We start from the raw sequence: 27,846 nt of genomic DNA, 5'->3' as shown, positions 1-27,846 counted from the left end.
GTACACATGTTGACCGCTCGTGGTCAGGTTGCAGTGGTGGTGCCTGGTGTGCGGTGCGGATGGCGCACCGGCCGCACTTCCTGCTGCGGGCGCCGCTCCACGCCACCTATGTGAGTACACATGTTGACCGCTCGTGGTCACAAAATGGTTGCCTTTTGAATACGCATCAAAGATTTTAGCTATACCTGCAAATGGCATGTGAACGGTGCTTTGTCAGACCTGGACGCGTCTTAGATTTTTTAAAGTTTTACTCTTATTTTACGCGATAAAACATACCCTGTCCGGGTGTCCCCAATGTGGGGTCATTACGCTTTTTAGGGTTCCGTACCTCGAAAGGAAAAAACGGAACGCTTATAGGATCACTTTGTTGTCCGTCCGTCCGTCTGTCTGTCTGTCAAGACCAGGGACCGGCCCGCTATCCCTTATAAGGGGTTTTGTAAGGGTTTTGTATAAGGCTTAACTCACCATACCCTTTGCCCGGCGAAACCCTTTCATTTTGCTTTTAAAGCCCTTATATTAAAGCTAACCCTTTTGAGGTATCGGTATCCTAATACCCTTACAAAACCCTTATCATCCGCTCACCAATACCTTGCATATCGCTTATAAGGGTTAGCCTTATAAAGGGCTTCCCTTTCAGCATATAAGCGTGCTAATTTAAATCATATACCTTGTTCATAATGCACACATTACTGTAAATCCAATAGTAAGCGATCGTTGTTGGCGGCGGTGTTCTTTGATGTTCGCGCGCTTCCGAATGATCGAAGCCGCTGTAGATTAAATACGGTTCAATTTTCAATGGCAAAGAGTTGTGATTGTATGTTGCTTTGCGCGGATCGAGCGCATCGTCACGGCGCTATTTTCTTCAGTCTTAGACACGTGCCAATGTTATCATTAGCTCCCGTTGCAAATAATATACTTACTCGCAAGGCTCCGAAACCGGTTAAATTTACAAACCATTATCATGTACTTGGCGCGAAACCTTAAAATTTCAGTTTGGTTCGAAAAACCGTTATTTTTAAACCGGTTATTTAGAGAACATTTTCATAAAGTTATTGTCAGATTAACCGGTTAAGAACAATAAAATCCAGTTTATTCCATGCGCGGTGTCTTTATTTACGGGCCGATCTCTAGTTTCGTACCGATTTATTGTTTTTTTCGTAGAACGTTTTTTGTCCTCTAAAGTTATTTGTGTTTATTTTGATATTTATGTATTTATTCATTATGTGCTTATAAATATGTGCTTATTCATTATATATGTATTGTTTTTTTAATACTATGGCAGCGACAAACACACAAACGGTCCGCCTAATGTTAAGCAGCCACGTAGCCTATGGACGCCTGCAACTCCAGCGGTATTAGATGCGCGTTGCCGGCCCTTTAAAAACCTGTACACTCCTTTTTGAAGAACCCCATACTGTAGCCCCTCGGGAAAACCTCAGCAGGAAGCTCATTTCACAGCCGAAGCGTTCGCGGCAGGAAATTCTTCTTAAACCGCACAGTACGCGACCAATTAGGTTCTAGGGTGTGAGGATGAACTCCTTGCGAGCGAGCGGTGCGGTGATAGAAAGCGGCCATTGGTAGAACACACACAAGGAGGCAAAGTCTCTCCTTAGACTTAAAGGTTCAGTACCGCCTCTGAGTTTGGGATCGTCGACGATTCGTACGTACAGCGCGCCTTTGGACTGAGTCGAATGGTCCAAGCTAACATGCAGGTACTCCTGCCCAAAGGTGACAGCAATACTCCATATGGGGACTGCAATTTATATAGCAGCAGTTGTAAAGTATCGTCTCGCTTTATTGAGCACACCGAGTTTTTTGGATGCCAGCGCAGCCTTTCCTTCCAGGTGGCTACGGAATTGGACATCAAATGTCGACACCGAGGATCCCAATACTCCCTGACATGGTAAGGACTGAGCCTTGGAACTGTGGGACCACAGTAAACGGGGTTTTCTTAGCGGTAAACGCGCAAACTTGTGTCTTGGTACCCACCAAATCGTTGTTAAATCGGACTAGATTGTCCCAACCCCACACCGAAACTGGATAGAGTGCTTTCAATGTCCGACACAAGCTTTTCACGACTCTCCAGCACCACAGAACGAGGGATGTTGGCAAGGCCTGTGTAATAGGCATCCCCAGTACTGTCGTCTGCAGTGCATAGCAATGAATGTCGTCGTTAGACAACATATGTCATTGATGTGCAGCAAAAACAGCGTTGGGGATAGCACAGAACCTTGCGGAACGCCAGCGTTAATGTCCATGCTATCGGAGTAGCTTCCGTCTACTACGGCTCGTATGCGTCTGCTGGAAAAAAAAGCTAGCGATCCATTTGCATAGTCCCTGCAGCAGTCCATAAGATGGTAACTTCGATAGGAGACCCCTACGCCAGACCCTATCGAATGCCTTCGCTATATCTAGGCTAACTGCCAATGCCTCACCTTGACTCTCAATGGCCGAAGCCCAGCGGTGTGTGAGATACAATAGAAGATCACCAGTCGAGCGACCGTGACGGAAACCATACTGGCGGTCGCTGATCAGGTCGTGTTTTTCTAGGTATCTCAGTAGCTTTGCGTTAATTATACGCACCATGACCTTTGAGAGAAGAAAGGTAAGAGCGATAGGCCTGTAACTCGATGGGTCCGATCTGTCGCCCTTTTTAAGCACAGGGTGCACAAGGGCCGTCTTCCACGAAGATGGAACATGCCGTTTCTTGCTAGAGAGTGTGAAAAGGCGCGCCATCACGGGACACAACTCAGGAGCACATTGCTTAAGCACAATCGCTGGTATGCCGTCTGGCCCGCTCGACTTATGAGCGTCAGCGATAGCAACTCCCGCCGAATATCCCTCTGCGTGAATGAGATCTCTGGCATGGAATATACGCACCGTGGGATGGTGGGCGGGACGGCGCAACCGTCGTCGGTTAGGGTCGAGTTTGAGGCAAAAATAGTAGCAAACCAAGAAGATTGGCTTTCTCCTTTGCACTGTGGGCCAGATGACCATCAGCTTTTCGCAGTGGTGGTAAGGACGACTGACAAAAATTTCCCTCGGCAGCTTTGGCAAGCGACCAGAACGCGCGACTCCCAGTGGGGTAGCTCGCTAGTTTCTCACCAATTCTGTCGACGAAATCGTATTTAGCCCTGGCAATGGCCCTCTTATGACCATATACCTATGAGTACTTAACCGTGACAAAGTGGATTTCCGATGAAGAAAAATTTATTTTGCCGTACTTAAACCATGAGCGCGAAACATTCTTCATTGACGTTTTACAGATACTTAGGCTCTCAGCATACGGAGCGTAAGCGTAAGAAACGCGTAAGCGTATCGTAATACGCGCGTAGAACGAGAGCGCTGCGAGCGCGAACAACTTCAAACAAGTCTTTTCTGTCGTCATTACGACAGACGTAGCGTAATATGGGCGCAAAAAACAAAACTTCAGCCTTATCAAACAATAAAAAATCTTCTTCATCTGACGAGAAAGTAAGATCGTTAATACATCCGCCGAAGACATCTGACGCTGATTCCACTTATTAAACGATTACGCTTACGCGTCTCGTACTCGTAACGTTTTTACGATACGTTTACGCGACGCTTACGCTCCGTGTGCTGAGGATCTAAGGCGGTGAAAAAGAAAATACCTATTCTTAAACAATTTTGCGTTTAGACTTGGTATAAGTCACAATTTTTCAGACGGAAAATGAAGTTGTTCATGTGATAAAATTAAAATCTGCGTTCTCTCTAGGATAATTTTACTGTAACTGAGCTTGCTGTGTGCTAATATAATATAAATTATGCACTTCTTTATTAAAATGCACTTATTCACAAATAGTAGTTTTTTTAATAACCTACTCAATGCCAAGCTATTTTAGGTAGGAGGGAAATGAGTTTTTACTTGTTTTTTTATTTAAGTTATATGGTTTAGTTTATCAAATTTTAATTTTTACGTAAACATACTTTAAAAAAATAACCACTTGTATAAAATAGTAATGTTATTAACTTGATTCGAGCTCGGACACCAAATCGGCACGAAACGAGAGAATGCTATGCCCTATGCGGCACACGGCCGTCTCATCGCTCCCCCAATTAAACGGTTTATTAAGGTTACAATAAAGTTCTTAAAATGTTCGCGTTCTTCTGAAATTTCGGAGTAAAACCGAAATAAACCGGTTTTAACCGGTATCTTTTAAACAGTTTCCGAGTTTTCTTACTCGAACAGAAGTGACCCTAATTGTTATTATTGTTGTTTACGCCGTTGCTACTACCTATTAGAAATATGCAGTCAAGCGTGAGTCGGACTTACTTGTGTACTATTCTGTTAAACTTTAGAGAAAAGTCATATTTAATTAAATATATATGACTTGTAGACCTTATTTTATTTTAATCAGTTCACACTTGTCAGCCAGTAGGTACAATTAAGTTTAAAAAGTCGCCTAGTTTCGTAAGTGCAATCGGACTCATCACTCAGCTAATACGATGCACGGCAACGGCTACTATACTAGTAATTGTAGTCGTACTAGTATATAGTAGATGGTAAGCGAACAAAATTATTTAAAAAACCCTTCCCTAGGAACGTATTTTCTTTCCTTTTCATACACTAGCGTAGATATATACTAATTCTGCCTCTTTCACGCAACGCTCAACTACGACATTACTAAAGGGAAAGCTTTATAAAAAGCGCTTAATTATAAGGGTAACCCTTATTAAGGGATTGCAAGGCATATAGGATAGCAGTAAGCAATTGCAAAGGGCTAGCTTTATTTTTTGCTAAGTTTTTCGGTAAGGGCTAGTCAAATAAATGGGCTTGCAGTTCAAACTGGACAGTCTTTCAATGTGTTAGCCATGTTTATGGGACGCCCATTGAAAGGCTTTTATCGCGGAAAGGGTTGTCCGGGCCCTGGTCAAGACCCTTTTTCTCAGGAACGCGTGAAGGTATCAAGCTGGAATTTATATCAAATACTCAGGTCTACTGTCCCTTGGAGCTATGAAAAAACAAACTTCTAAGCCAACGCAATCAAAAGATACAGCCGTTTATGCCGCAAATTACCGCAAATTTTCGACACCCGCAAGGGAATCAAAACCTACAGGGTACTTCTCGTGAACTCAGAATCTTGAAATTTGGTGCGAAGCAACGTCTTATGGCACAGATAAAGGAAAAATTGCGAAAACCGTAAATTTTTAGTTACATCATATAATAAAAATATTTTTAATAATTGATATGACTTGATTGTCGTGATTCTTTTACTTATATACCTACAGGTATGTACGGAACCTTCGGTGCGCGAGTCCGACTCGCACTTGGCCGGTTTTTATTTTCAGGAGTCCATGTTTCCACTACGGGTTCACAACTTCAAAGTGGAATAAGCACAGTTGGACTTGTGTTTTTGTCATATCATTTTGTATGGGCACCATGAACGTGTTAAATTATAATATATGTTCTAGACTCTAGCAAAGATATATGGATTGAGTGAGATGCGTAAAATCTAAGACAATTTAATGCTTCGAATTTAACAGATAAACGAGATGGCGCTGTACAGCTCCATACATTTTGCGGTCACTCTGATTGTCAAAAGTTGACGTTTGACAATTCACTGACCGCAAAACATGTGGCGCGGTACAGCGCCGCCAGCTTTTCTTAGACTACATCTCTATTACACTCAATTATCTTTGACTCTAGGTGTATCGGCCCGATTTATGATTTTTAGGGTTCCGTACGCGAAGGGTAAAATGGGACCCTATTCCTGAGACTCCACTGTCCGTGCTTCCGTCCGTCTGTCCGTCTGTCACCAGGCTGTATCTCGTGAACCGTGAGAGTAAAACAGTTGAAATTTTCACAGATGATGTATTTCTGTTGCCGCTTTAAGGCCCTGCATCGAAAAATAACGGGATCTTTGAAGCGTGGCAGGGGCTAGCCCCGGAAACAAACAGACGTGATTTTCGGATATATGTATCTTGACTATATGATAAGAGGTATGATACTAGTCGAAACAAAAAGGCTTAAAATTTTCTCGATAGAATATAAATCCAAAGTTACATCTACATTTTTAGTGTTTACCTCAGTGCAACTAGAAAACACATCTTCATCCAGCATAATCCACTTTAAAGTAAAGGTTTTCATCTCGTCTTAAACATCATTCAACTAAATATTAACTTATTATCTTATACAAACGGATTTATTCTCGTTTTTGATTTTATGAATTCAACAGAAAACGCCCATTTTACGCAGTTCGACTTCTCTTTTTGTCATGCGTCAAAGTCATATATGCGTCCTTTATGCCAGTAATGTTAGATGGCCGTGGTGCCTCAAAGAGGTAAGACCTATGTCAAATCGCGCAGCGCTTCAAATTACGTAAAATCGACATATCCAATAAACGTTGAGTCGTAGCTCTATTAACTAGTAACGGAATCCGAGGTCTACTACGAATGGAGCTATCTTTACAGGCCTATACGTTACGCATGTGTGCGTGTTTGCTTAGCTACGTCAAAGTCAAATACTCTTTGAACAATTACAACGGGTAAGGAAGTTTCGACAGCATCTGTAATGTATCGGTAGCTGTGTGGTCGTGTAGACACCAAAGAAAAAATGCGAGACATCTATAGACCCATCGAATCTAATCGTAACTTTTTGTTTTCTTTTTTTGTTACTATATAATATCTTTATTGCTTATTTTCTATTTTATTGTAAAAGTAAATCTTGTCTGTCTTATACAGAAATAAAGTTATTCTTTTAAATATGTGTATTAAAAACATATTTTAATGACACGAATTATTTTATTTTATTCATACCAATTTTTCTATAGCCTAGGTAATCTTTATGTAAAACAAATATACTTATTATATAAAAAAAAAACGAAAAAATCAACATGTTTATTAGAAAAAAAAAAACTCGTTTGCACGGGCCGGGGTTTGAACCAGCGACCTCTGATTTGTAATCCGCATGCCTTAAGAACAATTCACATAATTTATTTAACAGGATACTGTCAAAACGTCAATGACTAATATGACTTTTCAGCAAAGAGTAAAGTAACTATGCTTTTCAGTTTGATTTTACTTGACAAGGAGCAATAAGAAAAACGTACCGAATCGTCCCTTTCTTAAAATTGCCATTCAAAGAGAGAGATGGGCATTGTGATAAGAGAGGTATGGGCATTGTGAATTTCATCACGCTTTGTGTGGTAGGGCACAGCCAGTACAGAAAACCGCAGCCAAATAACACTAGACCCTACTCATAGTGTTGTGTTCCTGCCGGTGAGTAAGGTTGCCAGAGCTCAACGAGGGGGGGGGGGGGGGGGGGGGGCGAGTTTAGGGTCGGCAACGCGCATGTAACTCCTCTAGGCGTACATAGGCTTCGGAGACTGCTTACCATCAGGCGGGCCGTATGCTTGTTTGCCACCGACGTAGTATTAAAAAAAAAAGAAAATTCAGCTCGTGTGTGGTGCTATCTATAGTTTTTTTATATGGGTACGCTGACAGCTGTCGTTTCAATACGATTTTGCGAGATTTGGCGTTTTTAGGTTAATAATTATATAGAGATAACACCTGTCACCCTACCCATCAAGTTTGAAAAATACTATAAATGTTAACATATACAGGATGGTTTTTGATAATGTATATCTTAGAACTTACACTGTTTTTAATTTTTTTTTTTCAGATTTTAAAATTATACTTTTTTACCTTAATAATATATCTTAGTCTTGACAAAGACGATTAAAGTTTTATACTTAGCAAAATCGCTTACTAACAATGTCTTTCCTGTAAGTTTAGGCAACTGCTATAGCAGATACCACCATTTAACAGCAGTATCAGTTCATTACACTTGGTTCGGTGCTTCAACCTCTTGTCTAACTGTCTGATAATTAAAGTAGTTCCTAATAGACGGCGTTGTGCAATTTTGGATATCCCGATCAAACTTTTCATTTCAGAGGAACGCGATTCTGTGTTGATAATGTTAGTCAATACTTTATTTGTCCATGCTCTTGAAACCATTAGCCAACCAATTAGCTTATGGCGGGCATTGAAGGGTCGTTCTTTGAAATCAGATTATTAAATATAATTTCAATATAAGCCCATCAATCGAATAGGCATACATTTTGGTCAATTTCTTACCTATCAGGGGAATAATAAAATCGATAAAAAGAATGTAAAAGCGACGAGGGAATGAAAAAAACCGATAAGGGAATGACAAGGAATGACATAATGACAATGAATTTCGGAACAATTACTTCCAAAATAATACACTGAATCATAGAACGCTCTTAGCAACTTAATGTTATTTTTAAGATCTATAGAACGAAGTACCAAACGTTGATTTTAGTTGAAACCCCAGTCCAAAGGCATTGAATGAGAACCAGGGGAAAAGAAATAAGTATGTCTTTGATCGACTGTTATGATTACGATAATTTTTACTTAATCCATGAAAGTAAATAATCATTTACTTGACATATGATTTTACATTGTACATGCCCATGAAGAATACATTTTATATCAAAACACACGGGAATGAAAATCACAGTGAACCAAAGCCACGGGAACGATATTATGAAATCGTTTATTTCAGGTGAAAGACCCATAATTACATCACAAACAAACGAAAATACAATACAAATTAACTTAAATTAAAAACAGTCAAAATAACAATCATAAATACATACGTCAATTTTGTGTTACCTGTAAGAATAGCATATATTTTTAAGAAAATAAGTAAACTAAATATCAATATCCTTAGTAATTTACCTCTAGTTTTATGTCAACCTAATATCCTAAGAGCATTTATTAGAAACATATTAAGAAGTTCTAAATGTCACGGAACGTGTAGTGTGACTTCCTCGGATTTTATGATATTTTATTTTTCTTTGAAAGTGTTTTTTAAGAATTTTATATCAAATGTTAACACTTACACCTATTCCACAATACGGTTTAAAAATTGTATGGATATATAACGACTTTATAACAATTTTAATAACATACATCTTGTGATCAGTTTTCGTGTCACCGCCGCGCGTGATAACATAAACATGCAGTACTCGGTAGAAAGTTACCTTTACGTCTGGCAGCCTTTTTAACGCTTTTTTTTTTAGAACAGCAATACTGTGTTGGTGTCAGATTTGCAAATGGCTGAAGGGAGAAATGTTGTCGAAAATTATTTTTTTGTGTTAATTTAAAAAAAAAGGTCAACCTTAACGCGTCACCGCCATGTTTGAGTTTTTAAAAGTCAGTGCTCATTTCACGTTATTGTTTGTAACATAAGATATACCTAATACATTCGAGATTGAGCTAATTATTTAATATTTGCAAAAAGGTAATTTTTAGGTAATACCGAACATGTTTCAAATTGTCACGACAGTGGCCTCAAAATTCTCTCCCCGCCACGGACTATTGAATCCACGTTCGTGTCATATAGATACGTGGTCGTGACATTCTCAATTCGTTTGATTAAATTTAAAGGCATATTCACTCTTTAGAAATGGATTGTATTAGCTACGTTCATTTGTTATTATTGCCCAACTGCCGAAGCAGAAAAATGGTTTCCGCGTGTATGTGGATGTATGATGTGTATCCGATTCTTTGTCACGCTCTACAGCGTTAGTTTGACGAATTTCAACGTATGAGCTGTCATTCGATGTGTCGTAGTCATGGGAGTAACTAGGCTATATTTAAAATATTGTATAATTCAAAATAGTGGAGTTGGCCGCCAAAATGCCGAAACGTCACGGCTGAGGGACACTTTGTGACAACCGTGATTATGTACTCATTTTATTTACCTTTCCTGAGGGTATTAAGCTTGACCATATGCATCAAAAAATGCTTTTTATACGTAACAATATGTGAAAAATATTTTTCTGGACACAATTTAAGAATTACCCTGATTGTTTGAGTAATTGTTTAAAAGTTTCACTTTTTTGTAGTTTTCGTTGTTACCATATACTTACTTTTTTCTTTTTTATATGTAGGTGACAACTGTGATTCACTATCATCCGAAAAATTGGTCGTCGGAAAACGGCACCCTGTATTTCCTGCCTCAACAATATATTACTAAATAAAATATGATAACTAACAATGTAAGATACCGAATTTAAAAAGATAGGTAGTGTTATACCTACAATTATCTATACTATTGACATCTTCCAAAAATCAACAATAAAAATTGGCTATATTGTAGTCTCAGATTTATTACAATTTACAACAATATAATTTTTTATTTTTTAGTAGCAAGTAATAACGCCATCTTTTTTATTTTCTAAGAATTCAGTTTCTGGCCGACCGCGTATAATCGTAGTTAACTTTTGTAACGCTAGATGGAGCTTTCACCTTCACGTGCGCCGCGGACTCCGCGGAGCGCTTCCATGTGTGCGTGCTAGCGGGGAGTGAGGAAGCTATCGGGCGTGGCTTACGAACCGGTATTCACGGCTTTAGTAGGCCCTTAACAACAAATATTTAAAAACAAAATACAATAAATGTTTAGGGGGCTCCCATGCATGTTTTTTTTTTGCCGTTTTTATAGATAATGGCACGGAACCCTTCGTGCGCGAGTCCGACTCGCACTTGTTGTTATAAATAATGAATGTAGCGGTGTGTGGCGGCAGGAGCAGACGCGCGCGGTGCTGGCGGGCGTGCTGCGGGGGCTGGGGGGGCTGCGCGCCGAGGAGCTGCTCGCGGCGCAGGACGTCGTCCGGCACGTCGACCACAACGGGTCAGTATTTTACAAGTCAAATATCAAATATCAAACATTTATTCAGCAAATAGGCCACAGGGGCACTTTTACATGTCCATTTTTACAAACAATAAATTAAAAAAAAAAAACAATTACAAATATCGAATCTATGAAATAATAAATACTTTATTAGAGATGTATACTGTCTCTAAATGTCAAATTACACAAAAAAAACTATGATAAAAAAATAAAACCATAAAATACTAAAATTCTTTAGAGATGTATAAGTCTCTAAGTGTCAGAGATAAAATATAAAAATATATATTAAATTATCCTTAGAGATGTAGAGGGTCGCCAAGGCTTGAATTCTTATATAAATAATTAAAAGACAAAAAAATTAAAACAGACAAGAACCGAATGAAGTGTCTCACGTTAATGTCACTCAAAAGTAAAGTTACATACTTTAACATAACCTGTACCCCGCGTAAGCTTAAACAGACCGGTCTCCACAAACAGCACCCGTTCACGAGTATGACGTGTATCTCAGCCATCGCCTCCCTCAACCTTCATTCGGGAAAGTGGCGACCCGATCAACGACGCCACCGTAAGTAAAGACTTTTAAGCGAGCATGACATGTTCAAGCTGCCGGGTTGTATTAATATAAATATAATAAAAAAAATTGTGAGATACAACATTTGTGCTTGTAAGTTACATTAAAGACGGCATAGCGCCACATAAACGCGACTACATATTATTCATAAGGAGTGCCTACCTATAAAACTAAATTATAAATTTAAATTGACTTAGAGATGTACAGGTCTCTAAGTGTCCAAATCATTAAAATAGGTATTAAAATAAAATGAAATTTAAAATAAAATAAAATTTAAAATAAAATAAAATCTTAGAGCTGTATAAGGTCTCTAAGTGTCCAAAACTAAAATAATACAATCAAACGAGAACATGATGTTCTCTTGTGTCAGTTCTACTGGACGCTAGTATGGTTATTTCACAGGAAGAAAACTTTTATTACAAGCTTTTATTTACTTTCACCTGACCGTTGTCTGTTTGTAATCAAATCTTGCAAGTTAAATTTGATCCACTTCCCGGTTTCCGATTGAGCTGAAAATTTGCATACATAATTATGTAAGTCGGGTGACAATGCAATATTATGGTACCATCGAGCTGATCTGATGATGGAGACGAGAGGTGGACATAGGATACTAAAATCATTTCCGAAATCAGTTTGCAATTTAACCAACTATAAGTGTGTTTATTACACTGGAAATTGCTATGAGATTATATTAAAGACACCTTTAATAAAAGAACAATTTTTGAAATCGGTTCACATGACAGAGAATTATCCACGAAAAACCAACATACGTGCATTACATAGTGCAATTAGTCATAGAATTTGCCGATAGATGGCGCTGTACACAATTATGCTTAGTATAGATACATCTGATTAAAAGTTTTCACCTTTATAGTTAAAAAAGATAATTCAAAGTTAGTACGGAACCCTCGGTGGGCGAGTAAAACAAACTCGCAATTGACCGGTTTTTTTTATTACCGTCTACCGAGGTGAATAGGGATGCCTATTTCAGTTATGTCACTATTCACCCCAGCCATCCCTATTCACCCCGGTATTTTAAGAATTAGGAGCGAGAAACAAATTCCATTCCATATGTTGACGCTGTAGGTGTTCCACAATAAAAGCTCGAAATACGGGTTACGAAAAACAGTTTAATTTCACAAAGTTACAGACACCACGTGAATTTTATATGAGAGCGATATGAACGTGTGTCGCGCGCGGATAGACAAGCCGACTGACGCGTGGTCAAAAAACAAAACCATTGGAACCTTGTCGCTGCGTTACACGTATATATATCCTTCCTACCTTCAAATTTCAGCTTAAAACTAACATTGTACAAATTATGAGAGTACCACCATATTAAACAAAATTAAAATAAAGAGAAAAAACCCATTTTGAGCACGTCGCTAACACCATACATATTTTTAAATGCTCCTAATTCTTATAAGCTCATAACAATTAAACATTGGAATAAAAATGAAGGGGCATAGCTGTGGTATTTTATACATCAAATTATGGCAAAATGTTTTCAATTATGATGATAAAATTGTCTGGAAGAGATCGCTTTTTAGACTTCGCAATAAGACTGCCTGTCGTCATCTAGTCCTATTTTCTTCTTTAGGGTTCCGTGCCAAAAAGCTACAAAAGGAACCCTTATGGTGCGACTCTGTCCGTCCGTCCGTCTGCCACATCGCTAAATATCTCGAGAAGTACTTAAGCTATCGATTTGAAATTTGGAATAGTAATGAACAACGCTAACCCAGACATATTTGAAGTGTAGGTATTTTATTTTATTTATGTTAATTATGGAAAATGCCCAATATAAAGAGTCTAGTGACTAGATCAAGTGGGGTATCATTTGAAAGAGCTTCAACTGAACATAAACAACATACATACAGTTCGCACAAATTAGTTAGCCAATTTGCCCATAGATGGCGCTGTACACAACTATTCTAATAGTATACTTTTTGTCAAAAGTCTTTCGTAATTATAGTTATATGAGAAAAATGAAAGTTTGTTCAGAACCCTCGGTGCGTGAGGTAAACGAACTTGCACTAGACCGGTATTTTTTGTAGTTTTACATGTAAAATGTATTATTTTTGGTGCAATAATAGTTATTTGTTTTACAAGGGGGCAAAGTTGTTGTTTAACCGCTCGTGCTAATATTGATACCCGAACAAGCGAAAGATTCCAAAATTGTATCACGAGGGTAGTGAGTGGTTCGAGAAGTGTAATCTTGAGCATTGTGAGGGTTTCAAGGCACGAGGGTCAGCCAAACTTTGCCTCCGAGTGAAACAAATTTTTTCACCACATCAATGCGAAGAAAATACTAACTACGAAATACCAGAAAAATCAAACAAAATCAAATCCAAATGAACGCAATAAAAAAATATATAATTCTAAAGCATCATTTAAAAGTCAATTCTACCAGCTAACATAAGGAAACGACTCAAAATTTGCATTTGATTACAATGATTACTTTGCCCCACATGTGGATAAAATGCACCTTTCTCATTAGTTTTTGAACAATCAAGAGGGCCTATACCAGTTGGTGTGGTGAACTAGTACATTATTGCAGAGGCCGGGAAAGGCAATTCGCGGATGAGTTTCGATTTCGATTCCGACAAAGAAGACGAATCTACAAATTGCTGTTCCTGTCGAGGCATATATAGTGCTTATCTCCAAACATGGGAAAAAATAAGCTAAAATAATCATCAACCAGCACTCAAAAATTGAACCTTCACATCAAAAACAATTTCCCTCATTAATTATTTAAAAAAAGTTAAATGCACAACTTTCTGCCATTCAATACCATTCAATATTCGCTCATTCAATAATTGTACAATATAAGCTGTAGCTGTGCTGTGCACGCACGAGATTCTTAAAAAATATAAAAGTTACGTAGTCTTTGATTTTATTAAGCAGTATTCGCACGATCATACACGACGGTCTTGTAAAAACGAGACACGTCACAGCTTGAAATGATGCCGACCGGGTCGTGTAGACGCGGCGCGCGGCTGTAATAATTGGCTGCTTGGGTTCGACCTCTGCCGCTGCGACCCCGGGGGCCGAGTGCACCTGCCGCGATAGCAGGAGGACGCCGGTTCGATTCCAGCCCGGGGCACTGGAGGTCTTTGTCACTTTTTCTTAGTATATGACATTTATTTAATTTATATGGTAGTGTTTCTACTTGATATAATAAATTTATAGTTTAAAAAACACTAGAAAACACGCTCATGATACGATATTCCATCATGGAATGCCAGTGCCTATCTTCCGGCTTCATCATCAAACCTTGAAACCTAATCGTTGTCAAAGTTTGTTACAAGACTTTTCTAACAAATCCAAACACAGCTATGATATGATGTTCCATTATGAAGTTCCAGTTCATATCCTCCGGCTCCATCATCAGAACAGTTCGACAGTACCATATTGTTGTATTGTCATCAGAACTACAAACAGCTGTCAATTTCCATGACGCTACGATCCTTGGAAGGTGGTTAATATAGATCAGCACATTTAATATAGATCTTGCGCCTCCACTCGATAAGGGATTTCCTCTTCTGTCACGTAGTATAATTATATATAATGATAGAATTGTAAGTATTAGGGGATTCGAGTGGACAAGCTGAGAGACAATACATCTGTTAACCTGTATACTGTGTTAAGTGATTCAACCCCTCCACCCCGGCGCTCTGCCTATTACATGGCGACCGTGACAGGACGCTTACGCTACGCTTTGTCCCGGGTCTACGAACGAGTAAAGGGACAGCTGTACAGCGGCTGGGAGCGACGAGCGGCGCGGCGGGCTATTCGGGGCGAAAATGTTTAGATAGGTGTGTTAAAGGTTTTTTTTTGTGTAGTGTAATTTGATATACTTATTTGGTTTATTTTATTTGTGTTTTATGGCTAACCTTGTCAGTTTGTTAGAAGAATTACGTGTTATTAGGGATAGTATAGTTAAGTTAGGTAAGGACAAACGGCAGACTGTGCAAGGTAGGAATAAGTTATTGTTAGCAAAAGATGTTAAATGTAAATTTGATTTGTTAGTTGAGGATATAGGTAAAAAAGAAGTTGCAGCTGGGGATCTCGATGTGGCTTTAAAAACAGCAGACGACTTCGAATGTTTATTTTTGGAAATTCAAAGGCTAGTTAAGTCGGACACGGAATCCGAGATGGCCGATTTTGATTTAAAGACGGCTCTTTCGCTTTTGCCTGTGGTGGACGTGGATGAAAATCAAATAAACCAATTGATTGATGGGTTACAATTTTATAGCGGTACGTTAAAGGAGAAAGATCAGGGCGTTCTGATAAATTTCGTTGTTAAGACGCGGTTGTCGACTAAAGCTAAGTTAAAAATTAAAAGTGACTACGCGACCGTTTCGGATTTGATTGGCGATATTAGAAAGTATTTGTTGCCTAAAAAGTCGTATACAGCTATCCTTTCGCAGTTGCAGAGGTGTAGGCAAGGAAATAGGAGTATAGAGGATTTTGGAAATGAGATAGAACAGCTGTTTGCTAACCTGACTTTGACTCAAGCCGATGGAAATTCGGCAGCGCACGATATCCTTCGGCCGATAAATGAGAAAACTGCTATTAGGCGTTTTGCGGAAGGATTAAATAGTGACAGGATAGGTACTATTTTAGCAGCGCGGGCTGTTGAGTCGATTAGGGAAGCAATAACTATTGCGGTAGATGAATCGGAAGTAGTTCAAAGACCGGCAACAAATTGTTTTCATTTCTCAAGGCGGCCTTACAATCAAAATAGAAATGGTTTTGGTAATAATAACAGACAGCGTTACAGTCAACGACCGTTTAGTTCTGCGCACCTCAGTTATAATCGCAATGCGACTCAGCAAGGTCGAGGACGGATAAATTTCCCGAGTAAGCGTGGATCGGGCAATTTTGCTAAGTCAGAAGTACGCAATGTCAATGTCATAGAGTCATCACATGTAGACGAGTTAGTACGTGACTCAGCTGAGCAAAGTAGCGAGTCGGAGTTTTTTCGTGACTAACGACGAATGTGTAGAAATATTATCGTATGGGGGTAATAATCACGTAGTTGTAAATTGTTTAGATACGAAATTATCTTTATTAGTAGATACAGGGGCTAATGTGTCAATAATAAAATATAGTTGCATTGAAAGTTTTGGGGTTCAGATAGTTCCGGATAGGATAAGGATAAGAGGAGTATGTGGGAATTTGGTTTCGGTAGGGTATGTAGAGTTGGAACTATTGGTGGAAGGTTATAAATTTTGTCATAGGTTTCATGTATTTGTAGGTCTTAGATGTAAGGGCAATGGTATTTTAGGAGAGGATTTTTTGATTAAGTATAAGTGTAGTATAGACTACGGGGAGCGAGTTTTGAGGTTGCAACATGTGTTGGGGAATAGATTGTCGTGTAAATTGGGCTTAGGAGCGGCGAGTTCGATAGTTATTCCTAGCAGGTGTGAGATGGTTAAATGGATTTCGACGGATGTACAAGGGGAATATGTTGTTGTTCCGCAAGAAGTTACCCCAGGGGTTTTCGTAGCGGGCGCAGTGGTGTTTTCGGAGGATGGGAGAATTCCAGTCCGGTTTTTGAACACACGAGAGAGTGGAGTAGAGTTGGGTAATTACTGTCCAAGGCTTGGTAGGTTGGAGGATTATTTTGTTTGTTCTTTTGACTCTCAACCATCAAAGACAGTAGACAGGGTCAAGGAACTCTTTGGGTTATTGAAACTTAGGTCTTACCTCGATGACGGAAGTAGTCGTACGCTCGAAAGAGTTTGTGCGAAGTATGCAGATATTTTTCATATGCCGGGTGATAAGTTGACAGTTTCTAATTTATTCGATTATGAGATTAAATTACAGAATGATGCTTGTCCTGTGTATGTTAAACCGTACAGGATTCCATTTGCACAGAAAAAGGAAGTAGAGAAACAAATTAAGAAATTGTTGGATGAGGATATAATCGAAGAGGGTGTAAGTGAATGGTCTTCCCCTCTATTGCTTTTGCCAAAGAAGTTAGATAGCAGTGGTGAGAAAAAATGGCGTATTGTCATTGATTATAGACTGTTGAATAAGAAATTAGTCGATGAGAAATTTCCTTTGCCAAATATGCAAGAGATATTGGACTCATTGTCGGGTTGTGTATATTTTTCACATTTGGATTTAAGCTCTGGGTATTATCAAATGAGGCTGTCACCAGGTTGTAGGAAGTTTACGGCTTTTACTGCAGATAAACAGTATTTGCTTAAAAGGCTCCCAATGGGGTTGCGAAGTAGCCCTAGCGCATTTTCCAGGCTTATGGCTGTAGCGTTATCAGGGTTAACTCAGGACGCTTGTTTTTTGTATTTGGATGACGTAATTGTGTTCGGGAAGAATTTTCATGAGCATAACGCTAACTTAATAAAAGTTTTTGAGAGGTTTAGGGAAGTCAATTTGAAGCTTAACCCGTGTAAGTGTGTTTTTCTAAAAACGGAATTAAATTACTTAGGGCATGTAATAACACCTAGCGGGGTCTTGCCCGATACTAGTAAGATAGAAGTGTTGAAGAAGTTTCCAGTGCCTAAAAATGCGGACGAGGTTCGGCGGTTCGTAGCTTTTGCTAATTTTTATAGAAGATTCATAAAGAATTTCGGAGAAGTAGTATATCCCTTAAATCGATTGGTTAAAAAGGGCGTTGAATTTGATTGGTCAGTAGAATGTGAGACGGCGTTTCAGAGGCTAAAGGTTTTGCTGTCTTCTCCCCCAGTTTTAGACTATCCAGATTTGTCAAGCGATAATGTTTTTCGTCTTCAAACGGATGCGTCAGGTGTAGCTATAGGGGCAGTATTGTCGAATGGGAATAATAAACCAGTAGCTTTCGCGAGTAGGCAGTTGAATAAGGCGGAACTTAACTATCCTACGATCCATAAAGAACTGTTAAGTATTGTATGGTCAATTAAGCATTTTCGGCCTTATTTGTATGGCAGGAAATTTAAAATTTTAACGGACCATAAACCTCTAGTACATCTATTTAGTATGACGGATCCTAGTAGTCGCTTGACGAAGTTTAGGTTGGCTTTAGAGGAGTATGATTTCGAGGTTGAATATATTAAGGGTTCAGAAAATGTTACGGCAGATGCCTTGTCGAGAATCGTCATTACATCGGACGAGTTGAAATCTTTGAACTCAGCATTCGTTGGAGTAGTTACTCGTTCAATGACTCACTCATCGAACGTTTCACAAGCGATACAGGACTCAGGTACTACGTCTTTAGAGCCTGGTCAACCGAGGGTGGTAGATATCATAAAAGGGTCGAAGGGAGATACAGAATTGAAAATTTGCTCATATAAAGAATTTGAGAAAATGTCGGGATGCGCTAAGGAATTAAATCAGACCGGGTCTGACAATGTTGTTTATGTGAACTCTGCAATTTGCATAAACCAAGATTCTCTATTAACGAAGGCACGCTTAGACGTATCGTTACGAGACTTGGTTATACTGTGCAAAAGTTTAAATATAGCAGAGTTAATAATAGTTAAAAGTGAGCAAAATAAAAAATATATGATGTTATTAACAAAAGTCTTTCGCGCGGGACAAGACGAATTACCAAGGTTATGTGTAATACAAGGGAAAACAAGAGTTACCGATAGGGAAATGATTCGGGTTATACTTAATGACTATCATTTATTACCCACTAGTGGACACGCTGGTAGTACAAGAATGATAAACAGTATTCAGAAAAAGTACTATTGGCAAAACATGCGTAAGGATATAGATGACTATGTTAAACGATGCAAGGATTGTCAAAAGCAAAAATTTTGCACCAGGAACACGCGAGATAATATGGTTATAACCACCACAGCTACAACATCTTTTGAAAAAGTATATTTAGATATTGTAGGGCCATTGGATGTAGATAATGAAGGATATAAGTATATCCTAACTTTACAATGTGAATTGACCAAATATGTAGAGGCATATCCATTGGAAAGTAAGGATGCTCAGACAGTAGCAAGGGCATTTGTTGAAAATTTTGTTTTAAGATATGGAATTCCCAAAACTCTAGCAACAGATTGTGGTACTGAATTCATTAATTCCACATTAAGGGAGGTTTGTAAATTATTGAAAGTTGAGAAAATTAACTCGACACCATACCACCATGAAAGTATAGGTTCATTAGAGAATTGGCATAAACATCTTGGCAGTTACCTAAGAATACAAACTAGGAATTTCACCACAAACTGGAGTTCATGGGTTCAGTACTGGTGTTTTGCGTACAACACCTCAGTAAATACAAGTACGAAATATTCGCCTTACGAGTTAGTGTTTGGGAAATCTTGTAATGTACCATGTAATCTTGTAAATAGAGTAGAACCACTATATGTCTACGATCACTATCCATTAGAATTAAAATTTAGGTTACAAAAAGCACATGCTGATGCTAGGAACAATCTAATTCTAAGTAAAATTCAAAGAAAATCTAAATACGATTGTAAGGCTAACGTTGTTAATTTTAAGAAAGGTGATTTAGTATTAATTAAGAATGAATGTTACAATAAATTAAATGACCTATATTTAGGACCCTATAAAATAAAAGACATAATAGGTTCCAATTTAAAGGTAATTAAAAATAATACAGATTATTTAGTACATAAGAATAGAGTAAAGTTGTATTACCAATAGTGTTCTTTTCAGGGGAGGGAACCCCTACCTTTTCAGGGGAGGTGCGATAGGCAGACACTCATATCGGCACGTCAGTGCATATTGAGTGATCAGCACATTTAATATAGATCTTGCGCCTCCACTCGATAAGGGATTTCCTCTTCTGTCACGTAGTATAATTATATATAATGATAGAATTGTAAGTATTAGGGGATTCGAGTGGACAAGCTGAGAGACAATACATCTGTTAACCTGTATACTGTGTTAAGTGATTCAACCCCTCCACCCCGGCGCTCTGCCTATTACAAATTAGTTACCTTAGATTCCATTACATAGTTAGTTACATACAGATCGACCTAATAAAATAGTGTTAAAAAACAAATTAAAATATTTACCGAATATAATTTAATTCGTTCTAAGTATTTCCAAGCATATCGGGGAAAATGGTATTCCCTCGCTCACTTACCTCCTTATCCGGAGAGGCAAACGGGGACTACGTTTGTATGAAATATCGTTCATTTTCGTCTTAAGCAATGCGTAAGGGTGCCTTTCGACCGGAGATGTGCAGCTGCGTTTTAAATGTATGAAAACATAGCATAGCGAGCACAGCACATGTCCGGTCGAAAGGCACGCTAAGACTTCACTGCACTCGATCGATTACAAACGAATATTTAGTACTTTGAGGTGTTTATCGTAAATATGATCACGGTCCAGGGTGGAGCTGTGGCACGGCGCGGAGCCGCTCGTGAAGGCCGAGCCGCCCGCCGCCGCCGCCGACCCGCTGCGCGGGGCCGACGAGCACGACGCCTACCCGCTGCGCGGGGCCGACGAGCACGACGCCGACCCGCTGCGCGGGGCCGACGAGCACGACTCCGACCGCGAGGACCCCGACTACCGGGCTTGTCTGGACGCGCTGCGCACCGAGACCCTGCCCAACCTGCCTTCACACCGCGACGGTCAGGACTACTGACCCAGCCTGACCTGGACGACAGACACCAGCGCTTATCCGAAGAAGATCTCGACCGACACCTGTCCGACCGAGAAAACCTCGACCGATGCTTCTCCGACCACGAAAACCTCAATTTATCTGACCGACGCTCGCCCGATGTGGACCCGAGGAACTCGCCCGAATTAGACCCGTTGAGACTGACGCCGCCGATCGACTCCGCGCCGACACATATAAACCCAGAACATTCAGCAAATCAAGATAGTACCGACAGACGTAGACAGTATAGACGTAAACGTAAATTCACGCCCCGCAGTCAAATCTCGACGGACCATCGACCCGATGTCGGTCAGTCGAGTCCGCCCGACGAATCAATCGATTACCGACCTTCGAACGAGTGCACGTCGATCGACCTACCGTTCGGCAACGGTGAGAAATGTTTGAGCGTCGAGGATGTGGACGGCCCCCCGGCGGGCGGTGTGGACGTGCGGCGCTCGGCGAGCATGCGCGCGAGCGCGCGGCGCGCGGCGGAGCGCGAGCGCGAGCAGCTCGCGGAGTGGTTCTCGCTGTCGCAGTCGCACGGTCTGTACCTGCCCGCGCTCGCCGAGGGCCCGGCTCGAGTACCCGATAAGGTGAGCTTCTTTTTTTCCAACGTGCTTGGAAATATTTACTTTATTGTAGCAAAAATAGTACAGGATGTTCTTCATTATGGTCAAATTCAAATAAAAAAAACTAAAACCGTTATTGTCGTATTTTAGCGGACGGGAAGTTATTACTGTATTGTTTTTTACTTTTTAAAACATATATCCAATAGGAAACGCAAGCAGCCAATTAATATGGCCGCGCGCCACGTCTACACGACCCGGTCGGCATCATTGTAAGCTGTAGGATAGAGTGAGATAGTAAGATATACGACCATACATGTCTCGTTCTTACAAGACCGTCGTGTATGATCGTGCGAATATTGCTTAATAAAATCAAAGACTACTTAAATTTATATTTTAGATCTTTTGTATAGCTGATGTTGACCGCGTCGTGTAGACGCGGCCCGCGACTGTATTTATTTATTTGATCTTTATTGCACAATACATGAAGGTACAAATGGCGGACTTAATGCCTTAAGGCATTCTCTACTAGTCAACCAATGGGTTAAACCAGAAAGATTAAGTAGGTGCAGTTTAAAGTAAATGAATTTGTGACCGAGACTATACATGAATATAAACTATATATTGATAAACTTACATATATACTTAATACAAATAAACATATGTATATACATAATTATACCAAGTGTGAATCATTAAGTATATTAATTGGCTGTATGCGTTTTTCTTAGTGGATACATGTTTTTAAAAAACATCTAGCATCGAAGTAAAGATTACTCTGTTTAAAGCCTTCTGCCAAACTTTATACACGTGCAACCTGCGGGTCAATTACACGCAGCGAGCCTTCAACGCCCTCCGTGTACAATGTAGCAATGCGCTCGCGGCGGCGCCGGGGCCCGCGCGGCGCGCGGAGGGCCCGGCGCCGCGGCGACCCGACACCGTCCCGAGGGGTGTCGCCGGGGCCCGCGCGGCGCGCGGAGGGCCCGGCGCCGCGGCGACCCGACACCGTCCCGAGGGGTGTCGCCGGGGCCCGCGCGGCGCGCGGAGGGCCCGGCGCCGCGGCGACCCGACACCGTCCCGAGGGGTGTCGCCGGGGCCCGCGCGGCGCGCGGCGGGCCCGGCGCCGCGGCGACCCGACACCGTCCCGAGGGGTGTCGCCGGGGCCCGCGCGGCGCGCGGAGGGCCCGGCGCCGCGGCGACCCGACACCGTCCCGCGGGGTGTCGCCGGGGCCCGCGCGGCGCGCGGAGGGCCCGGCGCCGCGGCGACCCGACACCGTCCCGAGGGGTGTCGCCGGGGCCCGCGCGGCGCGCGGAGGGCCCGGCGCCGCGGCGACCCGCCCCCGTCCCGAGGGGTGTCGCCGGGGCCCGCGCGGCGCGCGGAGGGCCCGGCGCCGCGGCGCCCCGACACCGTCCCGAGGGGTGTCGCCGGGGCCCGCGCGGCGCGCGGAGGGCCCGGCGCCGCGGCGACCCGACACCGTCCCGAGGGGTGTCGCCGGGGCCCGCGCGGCGCGCGGAGGGCCCGGCGCCGCGGCGACCCGACACCGTCCCGAGGGGTGTCGCCGGGGCCCGCGCGGCGCGCGGAGGGCCCGGCGCCGCGGCGACCCGACCCCGTCCCGAGGGGTGTCGCCGGGGCCCGCGCGGCGCGCGGAGGGCCCGGCGCCGCGGCGACCCGACACCGTCCCGAGGGGTGTCGCCGGGGCCCGCGCGGCGCGCGGAGGGCCCGGCGCCGCGGCGACCCGACACCGTCCCGAGGGGTGTCGCCGGGGCCCGCGCGGCGCGCGGAGGGCCCGGCGCCGCGGCGACCCGACACCGTCCCGAGGGGTGTCGCCGGGGCCCGCGCGGCGCGCGGTGGGCCCGGCGCCGCGGCGACCCGACACCGTCCCGAGGGGTGTCGCCGGGGCCCGCGCGGCGCGCGGAGGGGCCCGGCGCCGCGGCGACCCCGACACCGTCCCGAGGGGTGTCGCCGGGGCCCGCGCGGCGCGCGGAGGGCCCGGCGCCGCGGCGACCCGACACCGTCCCGAGGGGTGGCGCCGGGGCCCGCGCGGCGCGCGGCGGGCCCGGCGCCGCGGCGACCCGACACCGTCCCGAGGGGTGTCGCCGGGGCCCGCGCGGCGCGCGGAGGGCCCGGCGCCGCGGCGACCCGACACCGTCCCGAGGGGTGTCGCCGGGGCCCGCGCGGCGCGCGGAGGGCCCGGCGCCGCGGCGCCCCGACCCCGTCCCGAGGGGTGTCGCCGGGGCCCGCGCGGCGCGCGGCGGGCCCGGCGCCGCGGCGACCCGACACCGTCCCGCGGGGTGTCGCCGGGGCCCGCGCGGCGCGCGGAGGGCCCGGCGCCGCGGCGACCCGACACCGTCCCGAGGGGTGTCGCCGGGGCCCGCGCGGCGCGCGGAGGGCCCGGCGCCGCGGCGACCCGACACCGTCCCGAGGGGTGTCGCCGGGGCCCGCGCGGCGCGCGGAGGGCCCGGCGCCGCGGCGACCCGACACCGTCCCGAGGGGTGTCGCCGGGGCCCGCGCGGCGCGCGGAGGGCCCGGCGCCGCGGCGACCCGACACCGTCCCGAGGGACGTCGCCGGGGCCCGCGCGGCGCGCACGGGGGCGCGGGCCCCGGCGCCGCCGCGTCCTCGCGCGCCGCAGGGCAGATACTTAATAGTACATTACGATACAAGTGCGAAAAATAGGAAATTCGAAACGAGTGGCGATAAATTAAAACACGACCGAAGGGAGTGCTTTTAAATCGACACGAGTTGCGAATTACCTATTCGCACATGTATCGTACAACGTTTTACAGTACATATGGCCCTTTAAATGTTCGACACAGTAACGTAATATGCTACTTCTCGCACTAGTGCTATAAAGTAGCCCCATATGTACTGTAAACTAAATTATTATTATTGTTATTTATTACTTTTTTTGGCCTATACGATACTAACATACTCGTAGCTTAAGTGTTATGTAATTATTATTAATACTCTATGGACTCTGTCTGAAATAAACAAATTTTATTTTATTTATTTTTATTTTATATTGGAGAAAATTATATTTAACGGACATGCTTTTTTAGGCTGGAGTGAATAGGGATAAAACTTAAAATGTGATTTACCTGACAATATATCAATAAATACTTACACAAACTGTATCATACGAAATCTACTATTATTTTCAATCGAATGATACGATTTATGTTGGTATTTTTTAACAAATTATCAGGTAAATTACATTTTAAGTTTTGTCTCGTATTCAACCCGGCCGTTCCTATTCACCCCGGTTGACGATAGGAATTCATATTCATAAGCAAGGCTCGAAAAACGCCCGTCATTTTGAAAACATAACCATAATTTAGGACCCATTTATGAGTCGAAAATATTAGTTCACAGTCACAGTGTATTGTCGTCGTGGGGGTATATTTCATCGTTGACATCGGTATAAAAAAGTCTCTGGACGAAACAGGGTTATATTTTCAAAATGACGGTCGTTTCTCCGAGCCTTATTCATGAGCCATTTCCATAATGGACCATCTCATCTACTAAGCTCTGTTTTCAAACATTAGATAAAAATATCTGTCCAATAAAAATAACACTCTCCCTTTCTTTCACAAGCAGGAAGAAAAAGAGTGTTTTTTTATCTGATGTTTGATAAATAAGACGTAAGAATGTTAGTGTAACAGGTAGAGACACAATAACAACGCGAGCATGATGATCCACGCCAATATGTGGCTCTATGAGCTGTAGCTGTACACCTCGCCAGAAGATCGATAAGCTTCCAATATGTAAAAAGAAATGTTTTTGGCAAAAATTTCATTTTTGGTACAAGCTTTTATCGCTGACTGTACTTTTTTTCACACAGGCAACTAATACTCATCGAGACAATTCTAAAAACCCCAAACACAATTAGGTTGCGTTGTTTTATCACGGAGTTCCTATGGCTATCTCCTGTCTCCATCATCAGATCATCTCGATGGTACCATAATATTACATTGTCACCCGACTTAGGTACACATGTATACAAATTTTCAGCTTCATCGGAAACCGGGAAGTGGGTCAAATTTAACTTGCAAGATTTGTCCCATACATACTAACAGGGCAAGTTAAATAAAAGCTTGTAAAAATCTTACTACTCACAATGGTCTTAAGTGCCATGGCACTTAAATCCTTTATGCCAATTTCCACCATTTTGAACATTTTCCAAAAAACGAAACGACAGTAAAATTATATGTAGCTACTGAACCTGCTTTGAGAAATTTCATGAGTAACAGTTGGAAATTGCGACCTGTAGAGGAAAACATCCGGACATACGAAAGTAAAATGCCTGAGTCAAAACGGAGACCTTCGCTTACGCTTCGGTCAATTCGATTTTTGACGACCGGTCTGGCCTAGTGGGTAGTGACCCTGCCTATGAAGCCGATGGTCCCGGGTTCGAATCCCACTAAGAGCATGCATTTGTGTGATGAGCACAGATATTTGTTCCTGAGTCATGGATGTTTTCTATGTATTTAAGTATTTGTATATTATATATATCGTTGTCTGAGTACCCACAACACAAGCCTTCTTGGCTTACCGTAGGACTTAGTCAATTTGTGTAACAATGTCCCTATAATATTTATTATTATTATTTATTAATTATGTTGTTTATGAAAACATGGTGTCGTTTTCGTTCAAGCATTACATTATTTTAACCTCTGTGAACAAAGAATTCGAACCCAAAATTAGGCAATGTCTTTGCACCGTCTCTGTTTAACATCTTTTTTTTTTTCTAATTTCCAGTCGAGCGACGATCGAGGCCCCGCCCCACGAGTCGTCAAGCGGAGCCGTGTTCGGACTCGCCCCGGTGCCGGCGCTTCCACATATACACGACATACAACCGAAATACTAAAATCTACGGCCGATGCGAAACAACTAATCCAACCCAACACCGAGTTCCCGGCACAGCTGAACAAAATTAAAGTAATCAGCAGAAAACTCTTAGAAAAAAAGAATATAAAGCTTTACGTAAGACCAAAACTCGTAGAGGAAAATGATAACCCGAAAACCGAGCACCTCGCGACAAACAGAGAAGACAGCAATAGGTAGTATTATGTTTTTTTTGCGTAGAGGGCGCTACTAGCACAAACTGAGGGCCTACCCCGAAACACGAAATTTCGCGGTGGACTCTCTAAACACCGCGTTGATGCATCAAGGTCATGGTGGTGTTTCTATTGCATTCCGTTAACTCCGGGGTATGAGCAAGTTCGTTTAAGGAAACTCAATGGCATAGTCAATAATATCAATAAATAATAATAATAACAATTGTAACACGGGCATTACATTTAACTCAACCAAACAATTAAAAACTCTCATATCAATGTCATTTTGAACATCGATCGTCCGAGATAGTACTTACATTTAGTAGCAAGTGTATTATACAATTAATACTCATCGAGGCAATTTTAAAAACACCAAACATAATTAGGTCACGTTGTTATATCACAGAGTTCCTATGGCCACCTCCTGTCTCCATCATCAGAGCAGCTCGATAGTACCATAATATTGCATTACCACTCGACTTACATATGTATGCAAATTTTCAACTTCATTGGAAACCGGGAAGTGGGTCAAATTCAACTATGAGACAAGGATATCGGCCAAGCATTTCTTAAGCCTAGCAATGTGGGGGTCAAAAATATCAACTCACATTGTAACTCACGCCACTCGCCTTTTTTGACCCTTCTTATACAACTGTTGCATAAAATACTATTGTATACTCTAAGAGCGAAAAGTTTAGTGTTACGAGATATAGGCGTGTTAAAGGTAATGGATGATAATAGTGCCGCCGAATCAATTCTAGAGTATACGACGTATACATTTAAAAAGTCGTACAGTCAGCATCAATAGCAGCGGATGAAACAACGCGCCAAAAGTATCTGACATCTCAGATAACTTTTCCAAATATAGATACATTTCTAAAATTCGCGTTCCAAAGTATGTCTTTTACAGTCTCAGTCGTTCTATATTAAAGACATCAGTTTTTGTTAAGCTGTTACAGAATGGTAGATGCTTATGTAACGTTATTTGATCCGCTACTTTTGATGCCGACTGTACGTTTTGTGACAACTTATATTATACAAATACATCCAGCCTCTCAAGCGGAAAAGAAATAATACTTTGGTATAAGATTTATTTTTAAGAAATCGATATCTATGTTGTATTAAACATAATATTGTATCATCTGTTTTTCTCTTTTCGCATTCGTAATTCCTAATCCTATTATATTCGTAGTGTTTTTGTCAAGAAATATTTATATTTCTATAAATTCAATATGTGCTTATTTTCAGTTGCAAATGTGGACCTATACCAAAGAGAATTTATTGTAATAGAGAGGTAAAGTCTAAGAAAAATCCGTGCTCCTTATTTTGACATCCAAACAGATGGCGCTGTACTGCGCTATATGTTTTGTGGTCAAT

General features: G+C 42.3%; 2 protein-coding genes across 2 annotated transcripts; both read left to right on the top strand.

The window, feature by feature from the left end:
- The first annotated feature begins 52 nt into the window (after nt 1-52).
- LOC133530774 (uncharacterized) lies at nt 53-27,610 on the top strand. Its single transcript, XM_061868844.1, has 4 exons — nt 53-110; nt 10,575-10,681; nt 20,577-21,440; nt 26,171-27,610. Exons 1-3 carry the CDS (start codon nt 60-62, stop codon nt 20,830-20,832), a joined length of 414 nt encoding a protein of 137 aa, XP_061724828.1. The 5' UTR covers nt 53-59; the 3' UTR covers nt 20,833-21,440; nt 26,171-27,610.
- On the top strand, nt 21,151-24,057 carry LOC133530781 (collagen alpha-1(I) chain-like). Its single transcript, XM_061868849.1, has 3 exons — nt 21,151-21,156; nt 21,207-21,440; nt 22,252-24,057. The coding sequence occupies exons 1-3, from the start codon at nt 21,151-21,153 to the stop codon at nt 24,055-24,057; spliced, it is 2,046 nt and encodes a 681-aa protein (XP_061724833.1).
- Nucleotides 27,611-27,846: the final 236 nt, after the last annotated feature.

This window comes from Cydia pomonella, chromosome 23, assembly GCF_033807575.1.
Source record: "Cydia pomonella isolate Wapato2018A chromosome 23, ilCydPomo1, whole genome shotgun sequence".
Taxonomy (NCBI): Eukaryota; Metazoa; Arthropoda; class Insecta; order Lepidoptera; family Tortricidae; genus Cydia; species Cydia pomonella.
This window is presented reverse-complemented; position numbering and strand designations above follow the sequence as displayed.

Excerpts from the sequence above, each read along its gene's own strand:
- LOC133530774 (XM_061868844.1), top strand. The coding sequence starts at position 60 with ATGGCGCACCGGCCGCACTTCCTGCTGCGGGCGCCGCTCCACGCCACC. Across the intron at positions 111-10,574 it reads CGCCGCTCCACGCCACCTAT|GAGCAGACGCGCGCGGTGCT; the intron begins GTGAGTACACAT and ends GTGTGGCGGCAG. Across the intron at positions 10,682-20,576 it reads CGGCACGTCGACCACAACGG|GGTGGAGCTGTGGCACGGCG; the intron begins GTCAGTATTTTA and ends ATCACGGTCCAG.
- LOC133530781 (XM_061868849.1), top strand. Across the intron at positions 21,441-22,251 it reads CGGCTCGAGTACCCGATAAG|CGAGCCTTCAACGCCCTCCG; the intron begins GTGAGCTTCTTT and ends AATTACACGCAG.